This window comes from Scyliorhinus torazame, chromosome 1 (assembly GCF_047496885.1).
Source record: "Scyliorhinus torazame isolate Kashiwa2021f chromosome 1, sScyTor2.1, whole genome shotgun sequence".
In the NCBI taxonomy this organism is placed as follows: domain Eukaryota; kingdom Metazoa; phylum Chordata; class Chondrichthyes; order Carcharhiniformes; family Scyliorhinidae; genus Scyliorhinus; species Scyliorhinus torazame.
Genome location: NC_092707.1, coordinates 263607579 through 263623516, shown reverse-complemented (window position 1 = coordinate 263623516; position 15938 = coordinate 263607579). Strand labels below are relative to the sequence as shown.

Here is a 15938-nt window from a genome sequence, read left to right as displayed (position 1 = left end):
CTTCAACGCCTCCCAGACCACTCCCACCTGGACCTCCCCATTATCATTGAGTTCCAAGTACTTTTCAATGCACCCCCTCACCCTTAGACACACCCACTCATCTGCCATTAGTCCCATGTCCATTCTCCAGGGTGGGCGCCCTCCTGTTTCCTCCCCTATCTCCAAGTCTACCCAGTGTGGAGCGTGATCCGAAATGGCTATAGCCGTATACACCGTTCCCCTCACCTTCGGGATCAACGCCCTTCCCAGCACAAAAAAGTCTATTCGCGAGTAGACTTTATAGACATAGGAGAAAAACGAGAACTCCTTACTCCTAGGTCTGCTAAATCTCCACGGGTCTACACCTCCCATCTGCTCCATAAAATCTTTAAGTACCTTGGCTGCTGCCGGCCTCCTTCCAGTCCTGGACTTCGACCTATCCAGCCCTGGTTCCAACACCGTATTAAAATCTCCCCCCATTATCAGCTTTCCCATCTCTAGGTCCGGAATGCGTCCTAGCATCCGCCTCATAAAATTGGCATCATCCCAGTTCGGGGCATATACGTTTACCAAAACCACCGTCTCCCCCTGTAGTTTGCCACTCACCATCACGTATCTGCCCCCGTTATCCGCCACTATAGTCTTTGCCTCGAACATTACCCGCTTCCCCACTAATATAGCCACCCCCCTGTTTTTTGCATCTAGACCCGAATGGAACACCTGCCCCACCCATCCTTTGCATAGCCTAACCTGGTCTATCAGTTTCAGGTGCGTTTCCTGTAACATAACCACATCTGCCTTAAGTTTCTTAAAGTGTGCGAGTACCCGTGCCCTCTTTATCGGCCCGTTCAGCCCTCTCACGTTCCACGTGATCAGCCGGGTTGGGGGGCTTCCTACCCCCCCCCCCCCCCCCCCCCCCCTTGTCGATTAGCCATCACCTTTTTCCAGCTCCTCACCCGGTTCCCAAGATTGACTAGCCCCTGTATCTCTTTAAATTGTGACTTCTTTACCTGCTCCTCCTGATACACATGAGTAAACTTTACCCACACAAGTATATTCTTTAAAGACATCTGCCACCTTCTTAACAATCACTTCAACAGGCTGCACAATCATTTGCACCTCCTTCACTTCCTTGAGCTTTCCTTTACCACTCTAACAAATCCCACTGTCTTATCCTGTTTTACCACATCAGCCTTTCCAGTGCTTTTCTTCAACCAACACTGTGACTTTACATGTCCTAGTTTATTACAGTGAAAACATTTGTAACTTTTCATTTCTTTCCACCCTCCTGGATTTCTTTTTTAATCTGAGGTACACTCTCTTTATTGTCTCCCATCAGATCACCTTTACCTTTACCACTTGAGTATTTCTCATGTCCCCAGTTTCTATCTCTCACCGGCTGAAACTGATGTTGGAAAACAATCTTTGATTTATGAACTAATTCATAAACATTTGCCATTTCTGTTGCTAATTTCGCAGTCTTCCCTCTGTTCTTCCACAGGAGTTCTCACTACATCAGGAATTGAATTTTTATACTCTTCCAAAAGTATAATTTCTCTGAGAGCTTCATATGTTTGGTCTATTTTCAAAGCCCTTATCCACCTATCAAAATTACTCTGTTTGAGCCTTTCAAACTCCATGTATGTTTGACCAAATTGTTTCCTTACATTTCTAAACCTTTGTCTGTAAGCTTCAGGCACTAGCATCCATGCACTTAAGATGGATTTCTTCACCTCCTCATATGTTCCAGATACCTCTTCCGGTAGTGATGTAAACACTTCACTAGCTCTACCTACCAGCTTTGTTTGAATCAGTAATACCCACATGTCCTGTGGCCATTTCATTTGTTTAGCTACCTTCTCAAATGAAATGAAAAAGGTTTCCACTTCCTTCTCGTCAAACCTTGGCAATGCTTGGACATATTTAAATAGATTCCCACCAAGCCTTTGACTATGACGCTCTTTCTCACTCTCGTATTCAAGCTGATTTAATTCTTTCTCATGTTCCATTTGTTTAATTTGCAACTGAATTTTTGCCATTTCCAATGAGTCCAACTCTATCTCAGGCAACTTTAAATGCTTAACCACCGCCATAATTACCTCACCTTTTCGCATTTTGTCAGGTAATGTTAACTGCAATGTTCTTGCCAAATCTAACAGTCTGCTTTTCGTCTCTGTCCGTAAGGTACTACGTATGACATTCTCCACTCCCAAAAACTTCTGAGCCTCTGAAAGAGCCATTGGCCACAACACACTCCCCACTTAAACTAAAATACCACACTGGAAAAGCAACAATTAATGGTAAAAACTGGGCGGCATGGACTGGTTGGGCCGAAGGGCCTGTTTCCATGCTGTAAACTTCTATGATTCTAGAGGGTGGTGAGAATCTGGAACTCACTACCTGAAAAGGCGGTAGAGGTGGCAACCCTCACAATATTTAAGTCGCCTTTAGATGAGCACTTGAAGCACCACCGCATACATGGCTGGGGACCAACTGCTGGAAAATGGGATTAGAATAGATGGATGCTTGATGGCTGGGACAGACACGATGGGCCGAAGGGTCTCTTAATTGTTGTAAAAATTCTATGACTGCTAAATCCTATAATTTGCTCAAATTTCTGGAGTGGGACTTGAACCCACAACCGTTGGAATCATTTATTTTACTGCTACACAAAGCCAGATAATCCCCCAAACCCATTCATCATTATGGGGAACCCACTGTGTTACAAATTGGGACGAAGCACGTGCTCTCTGGGCGCCGACCGGGAGGGGGAGGAGCCGGGGTTTGCGGCAAACTGTCTGACGTCAGAGCATGCTCACTGGGCCTGGAATCAAACATTGCGTGAGGGGGCGGCGGCACCCAAAGGGTTCTTGCATGATGGGGGACCACACAAGGCGTCTGACGTCAAGGCGGTGAGCGAGTTCACTGGGCCGGTGGCAAAACACAGGGAGAAGTACGGAGGAGGAGCAGAGGGACTCTCGTCCCGGTCTCTCGACGGGGCGTCTGACGTAAGGGCGGCGGCTCGAATTGCGGGTCGTTCGCTGGGATGGGGAGGAGCCGTGGATTCTTGACCCCTCCTTCACGCCGGGCGTGTGACGTCAGGGCGGCGGGATGTGCTGGGTTGCTGGGGCAGTTGAATCACTGGACGAGGGGGAGGGGCCTAGCGAAACGTGGCTGCGCCCACATGCCAGGCGTCTGACGTTAGTGCGGCAGCGCGAGAGGAGGAGGAGCAGGAGCGGGTTGGTGGGCGTGGCGGATGACGTTGAGCGTATGGCGGCGAGTTCCGTGTTTACACCCGGAGGACAGAGCAGCAGCCGAGCGCCGTATCGGTGAAGTGCGAGGCCGGAGGAGCAAATCAACACCACGATTTAGAGAAAACAAATAGGATAAGCGGAGATGCATCTGGTAGCTTGAGGAGGGGAGGAAGGAGCGGAGCACGAGTGCAAAGAAGACGGAGGTTTCAGGGCGCTCGCGGAACGGCATGTTTTCCAGGAAGGCTCATGGAGACGTCAAGAAATCTACACAGAAAGTTCTGGACCCAAAGAAGGATGTGCTGACCCGCCTCAAGCACCTGAGGGCTCTGCTGGGTGAGTGAACGCACGGCCCTTGAGGCAGAGTGGGCTTTCTGGCCTGGGTGATGTTTGGGTCCCGTCCCCCTCCCCCCCGGGCTTCTCTCCTCCAGCCGCCAAAGGGCACCCGGTCCAGGCTCGCGCAGGCGCCCTCCACATCGCCTCTTGGCTGTACTGCCAGAGGCATCAGAAATGTGGCGGTGGATGTGATTCCGCTGACCCCCCCCATAAAACACACACCATAGAATTTTAATTCATTCATTAAAACACTCACCCTCTGCAGCATGGCACATTCAGACCACGGCATCATTGTGGCAAACCTGCCCTGATGTTATATATATTTATATGTAGTATACCTACACAATTATCTGGAGCTGTCACGTTCTTAGATGGCACTCTTGTTATTATTTGTTCATGGTTTCTCGCCGCACGCCAGATTTTTATTCAATTTATTTGCACCATGGCACTAAAAATTAAGGTTGATCTGTCGTTCGCAGAACGATTGGGAAGTTCAGAATCGTTAACGCCCTCATTACACGAGCTCTTTTTTGTGTCCAGTTTATGATATTCGTACATTATGCAGTAGATTATCATGCAACAAAAGCCTGCCTTGTATTGTAACTTGGGGGAAAGTATCCCGAGTTTTTAGTCTCAAGTATCTAGTTAAAGATGGCGAGGCATTCATGTTTTTAATTTTAATGTATAAAGATAGAAAACGAGTGTTGCATGTGCATATTTTTTTCTCATCTAAAGCACAGAAGGTTCGAACTGAGTTCTGCAAAATGATTTATGATTTGATTTCTTGCGTGCAGCGAGTATGATTAAAACTAGGTATTTTAAAATATTTTGACTTGCTAACATAGCACATCCTTTGCTGGAAAATCATGCAATGATTTCTGCATTAATTGCCCCATTTTCCACCGGGTAGTTGACGTTATATTAAATGGTAGAACTGGATCCCTGGGAATGTGGCAATACTAAGTGTTAAAGCAACGTTTGAAAACAATTGAAAGTCAATAACGCGAACAAAGTTATGTTGTGCATTAATAGATTCTTGATAAAGGGATGAAAGGTGGTTAACAGGAATGTGAAGTTGAAGTTAAAACCAGATGAGCAGAGCAGACACAAGGGGTTGAGTGGTCTGCTCCTCGTTCGTATGTTAATTGTGTGTACAGACTCTTGGATGTTTTGGATTTTTATGTACATTGAATTGTTCTAATACTGTTTAGAATAGGTCATGTGAATTCCAATATTATGGTGGGTTTGTAGCAGTAAATTTGGACTTTTGTAAGTTTCAGACAGCTTTCTCTGTTGATGAGACTGAAATGGCTTTTTGTTAATATTTGGATTTATTTGCTGCTTCTACAAAGTTCCGTCGCACATGTTGCACAACTGAAGTTAAAGTAAGGTTAAATAAGGCAGGCTATGTGTCAGTATGCTATACCGAGCAGAGACCGTTGACAGGATTACATGATTTGTGGTAGTATGTAAATTTCTGATTAATTGAAAATCAATATGAATTGTTTTGATTCAATTCTGTGGTGACGGGCTTAAACCTTTGAACCTGTGTTGTTTGAAGAATGAGGTGTCCAGAATTCCCAGATGAGTTGTAGATTGTATGGTTGTAAATGTTTTGTAAACAGTTCTGGTTCAGTGAGGTTTGTTCAAGAATTAACCATCTGTCTGCATTCTAATGCTATATCAATTTACAGTGTAGCACCATGAAATATGCCATATGATGCAATTATGGGATGAATTTTGTGCTTCTCAAAGTAAGCAATGCTAATATGGGGAATGGATTTTCATCATCTGGTGTCAACAATATGCACTTCTGGGCCAGGTTGTCATGGTTGGATGCAAAGTAAAATTCTCTGTACTCTGACCAAACAATTCCAACCTCGAAAACCCAAGTTTGCAACATGGAGTGTTTTCAGATGTCTGATAGTCTTTTGATTGAGATTGCTATTGTATGATTTCATAGAGTTTACAGTGCAGATGGAGGCCATTCGGCCCGTCGAGTTTGTTCCAGCCCTTGGAAAGAGCACCCTACTTAAAGCCACATCCTATCGCCGTAACCCAGTAACCCCACCCAATTTTTTTGGACACTAAGGGCAATTTAGCATAGCCACTCCACTTGACCTGGACTGTGGGAGGAAACCGGAGCACCCGGAGGAAACCCACGCAGACACGGAGAGGACATGCGGACTCCACACAGACAGTGACCCAGCCAAGAATCGAACCTGGGAACCTGGAGCTGTGAAGCAACAGTGCTATCCACTGTGCTACCATGCTACCCATGATTAATTGGAAACGGTTTTACACTAGATGCCAAATTCATTGGCAGCTGGATTGAGGCTTCTGAAAGGTAATTTCGCATAGGATTTGTACAGCCAGCCAGAGGAACTTTTCATTGCATCAGTTAAGATTATATTTTAACTTGTGTCCTCAATCTGCAAGTCTAGTGTCATAACTCACTGATTCATCCAATTTCCCTCCCTCCATCGATCAAAACATCTGTAATTTTGATTTGAAAGCCTGGCATGCTTAACTTCAGGTTTTTGCGTGCAGTTATTTGCAGATCAAAAATAAGTGTGCTCTGATTTTTCAATTGAATTTGACTCATTTTGATCTCAAGTGGATCATCTATGGCATTGCCCACAGAAAATTGGTATTAAAACTAATTTAGCGCATGAATGAATCATGCTATAAGTGTATTTATGGGGATCGACGGCTTTTGGAATCGGAAGTTCAAGTCGAAGAGCTTAGCTGTGCGCGTGTTTGTGACAATTACATTATAATGAGGGAAATCCTGTGGAGAGGCCGCCGAGATTCATTTCAGAGTCACCATCATCATTATTGAGTCTCTGCAACTGTCCTCCATTTTTCTCACTGATGTTTTACTTTGGACTGGGTGTAACTTTGTCGTTGACATTTATCCACTGCAGCTGTATCATTGCTTCCAGGTTGGAACTGTCGTTTGCTAATTTGAGGACATCTCGTCCGCATTTTAGTCACACTTCCTCCATCACAGCTCTTGCTTATTTGTGTGTGGACACCCAGGTGCACCTCTTTCAAAATTGTACCATTTAGTTTATACTGCCTCTCCTGCCTTTTTATCATCATGCACATTACATTAGTGTGAGGTAAATCAATTTGGATCCAGTAAAGATAAATCAAAATTTGTCCTCCAGATGCTGAAATATCTGAGGTGGCTGGCACTTTCAGGAATTGACCAGGTTACTTAGTTGCCATCTGGGTATATGTAAATGGTCATGTGCAATACCATCCATTGCCATTACAGTACCTGACTTGATAGATATACAGAGTAAGAAGTATTTTCTTCTTTGGCGATCACTAATGAGTATAATTGGCCACCTAAGACACTGTTACTGGTTGTGGGTTCTGTGGATCTTTGCATGGATAATGAGCCCGATCCTAGAGCCGCATCTTTGACCACACACTTGGCAGGTGTTTCTGGAAGATGGGATTGGTCCTTGGACTCGAGATCCCTGGTATTCCTTTCTCGGGTTCCTTTTCCAGGCCTTCTCTTGCCGCCGAGTGTCCCATCAATCAGGAGGTTCTTTCAAGTAGGTCTCTTTTGAGCAAGGGTCACCCAGGTGTTGATGTCTATGTTGCATTTCTTGAAGTAAGCCTAAGTGTCTTTGAAGTGCTTCTTTTGTTCTCCTCTTGATCAGGAGCGTTTCTTGAGCTGGGTGAAGAAGACTTGCTTTGGCGGTCAGGACTCATCCTAAGCACATGGCGGAGTTGGTTTTGGATGATCATGGCCTCGATGCTGGTGGTCTTAGCTCCCTCAAGGACGCTGATGTTAGTATGCCTATACTCCCAGCTGATGTGGAGAATCAGTCTCGAAAACAGCTTTGATGGTACCTCTCCAGGGCCCTGAGGTGAGGTCTGTATGTAGTCCAAGTTTCTGAACTACATAGAAGAGCTGGGAGGATGATTGCCTTCTACACATGGATCTCTGTGTCAGCACGGATGTCACAGCCATCAAAGACTCTTGTCCTTGCGTATCCGAGGAGGCGCTCGCGGTTTAGATATGATGTTGGATCTCCGCATCAATGTCAGCCTTAAATGAGAGGAGGCTCCCCAGGTAAGGGAAATAATTCATGTTTGATGGGGTTTCTCTGTTGGTGGAGGGAGGGACTGGATCTTACCCTGTTGGATTGGATTTTGTTTATTGTCACGTGAAACGAGGTACAGTGAAAAGTATTCTTCTGCAAGCAGATCATTAAGTACATTAAAAGAAAAGAAAATACATAATAGGGCAACACAAGGTACACAATGTAACTACATAACACCGGCATCGGGTGAAGCATACAGTGGTGTAGTGTTAATGAGGTCAGTCCATAAGTGGGCCATTTAGGAGTCTGGTAACAGTAGGGTAAAAGCTGTTTTTGAGTTTGTTCATGCGTGTTCTCAGACTTTTGTATTTCCTGCCCGATGGAAGAAGTTGGAAGAGTGAGTAAGCCGGGTGGGAGGGGTCTTGAGTCTTCTTGAGGCTGAGATTGATTCTTCGGTCTGCTTTCGCGAAGGCATCGACCATGGCTTGGAGATTCTCTCCTGAGAGACATGGATTGTCATCTGCATACTGAAGTTCCACGAGCAATGTCAGTGTGATTTTCTTCTTGGATTTCAACCGGTTGAAGTTGAAAAGTTTTCTGTCCATCCTGCAGATGATGTCCCTCCACTGGGAAGCTTGTTCTTGACCAGGTGAAGGATGGTGCCAATGAAGATGGAGAAAGGGGAGGGGCAATGACACATCCCGCTTGACTCCAGTCTTGACCTGGAAGGTACATACATAGATACATAGAAGATAGGAGCAGGAGGAGGCCTTTTCGCCCTTCGAGCCTGCTCTGCCATCCGTCACTATCGTGGCTGATCATCCAACTCAATAGCTTAATTCTGCTTTCTCCCCATCGCCTTTTATCCAATTCTCCCCAAGTGCTATATCCAGCTGCCTCTTGAATATATTCAAAGTTTTAGCATCAACCACTTCCTGTGGTAATGACCTCCACAGGCTCGCCACTCTTTGTGTGAAGAAATGTCTCCTTATCTCTGTCCGACATGGTTTCCCCTGAATCCTCAAACTGTGACCCCTGGTCCTGGACATACCCATCATTGGTATCATCCTGTCTAGTCCTGTTAGAATTTTATAAGTCTCTGTGAGATCCCCCCTCATTGTTCTGAACTCCAGCGAGAACAATCCCAACCTAGTCAATCTCTCCTCGTATGACAGTCCCGCCATCCCTGGAATCAGTCTGGTAAACCTTCGCTGCACTCCCTCGAGAGCAAGAACATCCTTCCTCAGAGAAGGAGACCAAAACGGCACACAATACTCCAAGTGTGGCCTCACCAAGGTCCTGTACAATTGCAGCAACACATCCCTGCTTACTCAACCTCTTGCAATGAAGGCCAACATACCATTAGCCTTCTTTACCGCCTGCTGCACCTGCATGCTTACCTTCAGCGAATGGTGCACAAGGACACTCAGGTCCTGCTGCACACTCCCCTCTCCCAATTTACAACGATTCAGGTAGTAATCTGCCTTCCTGTTTTTGCTTCCAAAATGAATAACCTCACACTTATCCAAATTATACTGCACCTGCCATTGCTTTGCCCACTTGCCCAACCTGTCCAGATCATGCTGTAGGATCTCTACATCCTCGTCACAGTTCACCCTCCCACCTAACTATATATCATCTGCAAACTTTGGGATGTTACATTTTGTTCCCTCATCCAAATCATTAATATATATTGTGAATAGCTGGGGTCCCAGGACCGATCTCTGTGGTACCCCACTGGTTACTGCCTGCCAATTTGAAAAGGACTCATTAATCCCTACTCTTTGTTTCCTCTCTGCTAACCAGTTTTCTATCCACCTCAATACATTTCCCCCAATCCCATGCGCTTTAATTTTGCACAATAATCTCTTATGCGGGACTTTGTCAAACGCCTTCTGAAAGTCCAAATATAACATATCGACTGGCTCCCCCTTTTCGACTGTACTGGATACCTCTTCAAAGAATTCCAACAAATTTGTGAAGCATGATTTTCCCTTCATAAATCCATGCGAACTGACTGATCCTGCCACTGCTTTCTAAATGTTCCGCTATAAAGTCCTTGATAATGGATTCAAGCAATTTCCCCACTACCGATGTTAGGCTTACTGGTCTATAATTCCCTGCTTTCTCTCTACCTCCCTTTTGAATATCCGAGTGACGTGAACTACCCTCCAATCTGCAGGGACAGTTCCAAAGTCTATAGAATCCCAGAAGATGACCACCAATCCATCCACTATTTCCAGAGCCACCTCCTTAAGCACTCTGGATTAATGTAGATTCTCAGGCTCTGGGGATTTATCCACCTTCAATCCAATCAGTTTTCCCAGCACCATTTCTCTACTAATGTTGATCTCCCTCAGTTCTTCCCTCTCACTAAACCTTTCATTCTGCAACATTTCTGGGATCTGATTTGTGTCCTCCTTTGTGAAGACAGAACCAAAGTACGTATTCAGTTGCTCAACCATTTCTTTGTCCCTTATTATACATTCCCCTGTTTCTGTCTGTAGGGGGCCTACATTTCTCTTTACCATTCTCTTTCTCTTCACATAACTGTAGAAACTCTTCGTGTCAGTCTTTCTGTTCCCCGCAAGCTTCCTTTCGTACTGTACTTTCCCATTCTTAATCAATCCCTTCGTCCTTCTTTGCTCAAGGTTTCTGTCTTATTTCCATTGGTGAAATATATAGATACACAGATTAATGGTGCCCAAGTATAGGGTATACCACATATATGAAAAATTGAATACATGGTATCTGCTGTATTGAATTTTTTTATCATTTTAAACATCCCTGGTCAACTTCTAAACTCGACGCTACAGTCCAAATTTATGCAACACATCCTCATCCTTAACCCGTTAAACCTTGGTATAATTTTAGTGAATCAGCCCAGTAGCCCCTCAATGGCAAATATATTCTTTTAGAGGAGATGCTCAACATTGAACACACTACTTCAGATGGGGCCCCATCAAGGCTCTGTATACCCCCACATAATAGCCAATTCCCCAGTAGCCTTTTTTCTTTCTTTTTGCACCTGTCCACTAGATTTTACTGATTTATATATCTGGGCATCCAAGTCCCATTGCTCCTCCACAGTTTTCTGTCTCTCGCCATTAATTAAAAGTTCTGATTTTTCTTGGATCCAAATTGGATTATCTTACACAGAGTTGGGAGCAGAACTATTAGGCAAGCCCCATAAGCACTGTGGGTTCAAGATGCAGGTCACATACGGGGAACTGCGGCGAGTAATTCATCTCGCGACCATCTGCGAGATACAAGTCTGGAGTGTGATGGAATACTCCCAGTTGCTTTCATAAATGCAATCCCAGCAACACTCAAGTAGCTTGACACCATCCACGAACAGCCTGCTTGACTGGCACCCCACCCACTATTTGAAATATTCACTCACTTTTCCACTGGCACACATTGTACCATCTATAATATGTGCTGCAGCAAGTTGTCTAGGCTGTTTTGACAGCATCTTACAAATCTGTGACCTCTACTTTCTAGCAAAACACAACAGCAGATGCAAGCTCCCCTCCAAGTAACACACCATTCTAACTTGGAAATATATTGCCATTCCTTCACTGTCGGTGGCCAAGTTGCTGCCATTCCCTCCCTAATAGCATTCTGAATGTACCTACACTACATGGTCTGCAGCGATTCAAGAAAGCAGCTGATCTCCACCTTCTCGAGGGCAATTGGGGATGGGCAGTAAATGCAGACGTTGCTCGTGGCACCCAATCCCATGAATTAATGTTTTTTTTTTAAAAAGTATATAGGATCCTTAGCTGTCTAAAGAAAGACAGAGTACAAGGCTAAGGACATAAACATCACTACATTTTTGGTTACATTTTAATTGTAGTATTGTGTCCGGTTTTGGGCACCACACTTTAGAAAGGACATCGTGGGCGTGGAGAAGCTGTGAAGGAAGTTTATCAGAATTGCATTAAAGTGAGGGAATTCCAGTTCTGTGTAGAAATTAGGGAACCTGGGATTGTTCTCCCGCAGCAAAAAACATTAAGGGGAGATTTATTCAAGGTGTTCAGACATCTTAAAAAAAAAAAATATATATATTTTTTTTCAAATTTTTCAACAACCCCCCCCCCCCCCCCAACAAAAAGAAAGCAACAAGAACACAACAAGTAGAAATTATACATTGGATTTCCCCCATATACAGTAACCCCTCATGTAACAGTAAAAAGCACAAATAGGGAAAGAAAAAAACACCTTAACCCAAACACCACCCCAAGAGAAACCCCCCTCTTCCCCTCCCCCCCCGCCCCTGGGCTGCTGCTGCTGCTGACCTAACGCTCCGCGAGATAGTCCAGGAACGGTTGCCACCGCCTGAGGAACCCCTGCACAGACCCTCGCAAGGCAAACTTTAGCCTCTCCAGCTTGATGAACCCTGCCATGTCATTGATCCAAGCTTCCACACTAGGGGGCTTCACATCCTTCCATAGCAGCAAAATCCTCCGCCGGGCTACCAGGGACGCAAAGGCCAGAATACCGGCCTCTTTCGCCTGCTGCACTCACGGCTCATCCGATACCCCAAATAATGCTAATCCCCAGCTCGGCTTGACCCGGACATTCACCACCTTGGACATAGTCCTCGCAAAACCCCTCCAAAACCCATCCAGTGCCGGGCACGACCAGAACATATGGACGTGATTTGCAGGGCTCCCCGAGCACCTCCCACATCTGTCCTCCACTCCAAAGAACCTACTCAACCTTGCCCCTGTCAGATGCGCTCTGTGAGTAACCTTGAACTGTATTAGGCTGAACCTGGTGCAAGAGGAGGAAGAATTAACCCTACTTAGGGCATCAGCCCACAGACCCTCATCTGTCTCCTCCCCAAGCTCATCCTCCCACTTGCCCTTTAACTCCTCCACCGAGGCCTCCTCCTCTTCCTGCAGCTCCTGATAAATCGCCGAAACCTTGCCTTCTCCAACCCATACACCCTGTCCTGAATCCTACGTGCTGGAAACAGCGGGAATTCCCTCACCTGCCGCCTCACAAACGACCTTACTTGCATGTACCTGAAAGCGTTTCCCGGGGGTAGCCCAAACTTCTCCTCCAACGCCCCTAGGCTCGCAAACGTCCCATCGATGAACAGGTCCCCCATTCTTCTAATCCTTGCCCGATGCCAGCTCCGAAATCCCCCATCCATCCTTCCCGGGACGAACCGATGGTTTTCCCGAATCGGGGACCAAACCGAGGCCCCCACCTCGCCCCTGTGTCACCTCCAATGCCCCCAGATCTTCAGCGTCGCCGCCACCACCGGACTCGTGGTGCACCTTGACGGCGAGAGTGGCAGCGGTGCCATCACCAGCGCCCTCGGGCTCGTGCCCACACAGGACGCCAGCTCTAACCTCTTCCACGCCGCCCCCTCTCCTTCCATTACCCACTTACGGATCATCGCCACATTGGCTGCCCAATAATAGCCACACAGCTTCGGCAGCGCCAGCCCCCCCCCTGTCCCTGCTACGCTCCAGAAACACCCTCTTCACCCTCGGGGTCTTATTCGCCCACACAAATCCCATGATGCTCCTGCTTACCCATTTGAAAAAGGCCTTGGGGATCAAAATGGGAAAACACTGGAACACAAAGAGAAACCTCGGAAGGACCGTCATTTTTACCGACTGCACCCTACCCACCAGTGAGAGTGGCAGCATAGCCCATCTTTTAAAATCCTCCTCCATCTGCTCCACCCACCGCGTCAAATTAAGCTTGTGCAGGGCCCCCCAACTCCTAGCTACTTGGATCCCCAGGTACCAAAAGCTCCTTTCCGCCCTCTTCAGCGGTAACCCGTCTATCCCCCTTCCCTGGTCCCCTGAGTGCACCACAAAGAGCTCACTCTTCCCTACGTTGAGTTTATACCCAGAGAAGTCCCCAAACTCCCTAAGGATCCGCATGACCGTTGCCATCCCCTCCACTGGATCCGCAACATACAACAACAGGTCATCGACATACAACGACAAACGGTGTTCCTCTCCCCCTCGGACCAATCCCCTCCATTTCCTGGACTCCCTCAGTGCCATGGCCAGCGGCTCAATTGCCAGTGCAAACAACAAGGGGGATAAGGGGCACCCCTGTCTCGTCCCCCGGTACAGCTGAAAGTACTCCGACCTCCGCCGGTTCGTAGCCACACTCGCAACAGGGGCTCTATATAGCAGTCTGACCCAACTAATGAACCCCTCCCCGAACCCAAACTTCCGCAACACTTCCCAAAGACACTTCCACTCCACCCGATCAAAGGCCTTCTCCACGTCCATAGCTGCCACTACCTCCGCTTCCCCCTCCACCGAGGGCATCATAATCACATTGAGGAGCCTCCGCACATTTGTATTTAGCTGCCTACCCTTCACGAATCCCGTCTGGTCCTCATGAATCACCCCCGGGACACAGTCCTCAATCCTTGTAGCCAGCACCTTCACCAGCAACTTGGCGTCAACATTGAGGAGCGAGATCGGTCTATACGACCCACATTGCAATGGATCCTTGTCCCGCTTCAAGATCAAAGAAATCAGCGCCCTGGACATTGTCGGGGGCAAGGTCCCCTCCTCCCTCGCCTTATTAAAAGTCCTCACTGGGAACGGGACCAGCAGTTCCACGTATTTCGTATAAAATTCAACCGGGAACCCATCCGGCCCCGCGGCCTTCCCCGCCTGCATGTTCCCCAATCCTTTAACCAGCTCCTCCAGCCCAATCGGCACCCCCAAACCAGCCACCTGCTCCTCCTCCACCCTCGGGAACCTCAGCTGATCCAGGAATCGTTGCATCCCCATCTCCCCCGCTGGGGGCTCAGACCTATACAGATCCCCATAGAAGTCTCTAAATACCTCGTTTATTCTCACCGCACTCTGCACCGTATTTCCCCCTCTATCCCTAACTCCACCAATCTCCCTCGCTGCCTCCCTCTTACGAAGCTGATGTGCCAGCATCCGACTCGCCTTCTCCCCATACTCATAAACTGCCCCTTGCGATTTCCTCCACTGTGCCTCTGCTTTCCCCGAAGTCATCAGGTCGAATTCCGTCTGGAGGTTCCGTCGCTCCCTAAGTAGCCCCTCCTCGGGGGCCTCTGCATAACTCCTGTCCACCCTTAAAATCTCCCCCACCAACCTCTCCCTCTCCCTCCTCTCTCTCTTCTCCCTGTGGGCCCTAATGGAGATTAGCTCTCCCCTGACCACCGCCTTCAATGCCTCCCAGACTACCCCCACCTGCACCTCCCCGTTGTCATTGGCCTCCAAGTATCTTTCAATACACCCCCGCACTCGCCCGCACACCCCCTCATCCGCCAACAGTCCCACACTGGGCTAAATCGCTGGCTTTTAAAGTAGACCAAGGCAGGCCAGCAGCACGGTTCAATTCCTGTACCAGCCTGCCCAAACAGGTGCCGGAATGTGGCGACTAGGGGCTTTTCACAGTAACTTCATTTGAAACCTACTTGTGACAATAAGCGATTTTCATTTCATTTAAAGGCGCCACAGCGGGCGCTGATCCCTCTCCTCCCCCAACTCCAGCTCCACCCAATGCGGGGCGTGGTCCGAGATGGCTATGGCCGAGTATTCCATTCCCTCCACTTTCGGGATTGGCGCCCTACTCAAAATGAAAAAATCTATCCGGGAGTAAGCTCTATGGACGTGGGAAAAGAAGGAAAATTCCCTGGCCTGCGGCCTGGCAAACCTCCATGGGCCCACTCCCCCCATCTGGTCCATAAACCCCCTGAGCACCTTGGCTGCCGCCGGCCTCTTACCTGTCCTGGACCTAGAACAGTCCAGTGCTGGGTCCAGCACCGTGTTAAAGACCCCCCCCCCCCCCCATTATCAAGCTTCCTACCTCCAGATCCGGAATCCGACCCAACATGCGTTTCATAAATCCGGCATCATCCCAATTCGGGGCATATACGTTCACCAGTACCACCCGCATCCCCTGCAATCTACCACTCACCATCACATAGCGACCTCCATTATCCACTGCAATAATCCGTGCCTCAACCGACACCCGCTTCCCCACTAGTATTGCAACCCTTCTGTTCTTCTCATCCAGCCCTGAATGAAAGACCTGCCCTACCCATCCCTTTCTCAGCCTAATCTGATCTGCCACCTTCAAATGTGTCTCCTGGAGCCTAACCACGTCTGCCTTCAGACCCATTAAGTGCGCGAACACCCGGGCCCTCTTGACTGGCCCGTCAAAAGTTATCAGCCGGATCAGGGGGCTTCTCTCTCTCTCTCTCTCTCTCTCTCTCTCTCTCTCTCTCTCTCTCTCTCTCTCTCTCTCTCTCTGTCTCTCTGTCTCTCTCTCTCTCTCTCTC

At 47.7% G+C, this 15938-nt stretch overlaps 1 protein-coding gene across 8 annotated transcripts in view; it reads left to right on the top strand.

The window, feature by feature from the left end:
• Window positions 1-3213: 3213 nt before the first annotated feature.
• Window positions 3214-15938, top strand: part of ralgapa2 (Ral GTPase activating protein catalytic subunit alpha 2) — an 855222-nt gene continuing 842497 nt past the window's right edge. For 7 of the 8 annotated variants that reach the window (XM_072505626.1, XM_072505670.1, XM_072505634.1 and 4 more), the window contains exon 1: window positions 3214-3566. In XM_072505626.1, the coding sequence (XP_072361727.1) occupies window positions 3461-3566 (106 nt within the window). In that variant the 5' untranslated portion in view covers window positions 3214-3460. The remainder of the gene's footprint in view (window positions 3567-15938) is intronic. The other variant, XM_072505651.1, reaches the window with a different exon arrangement.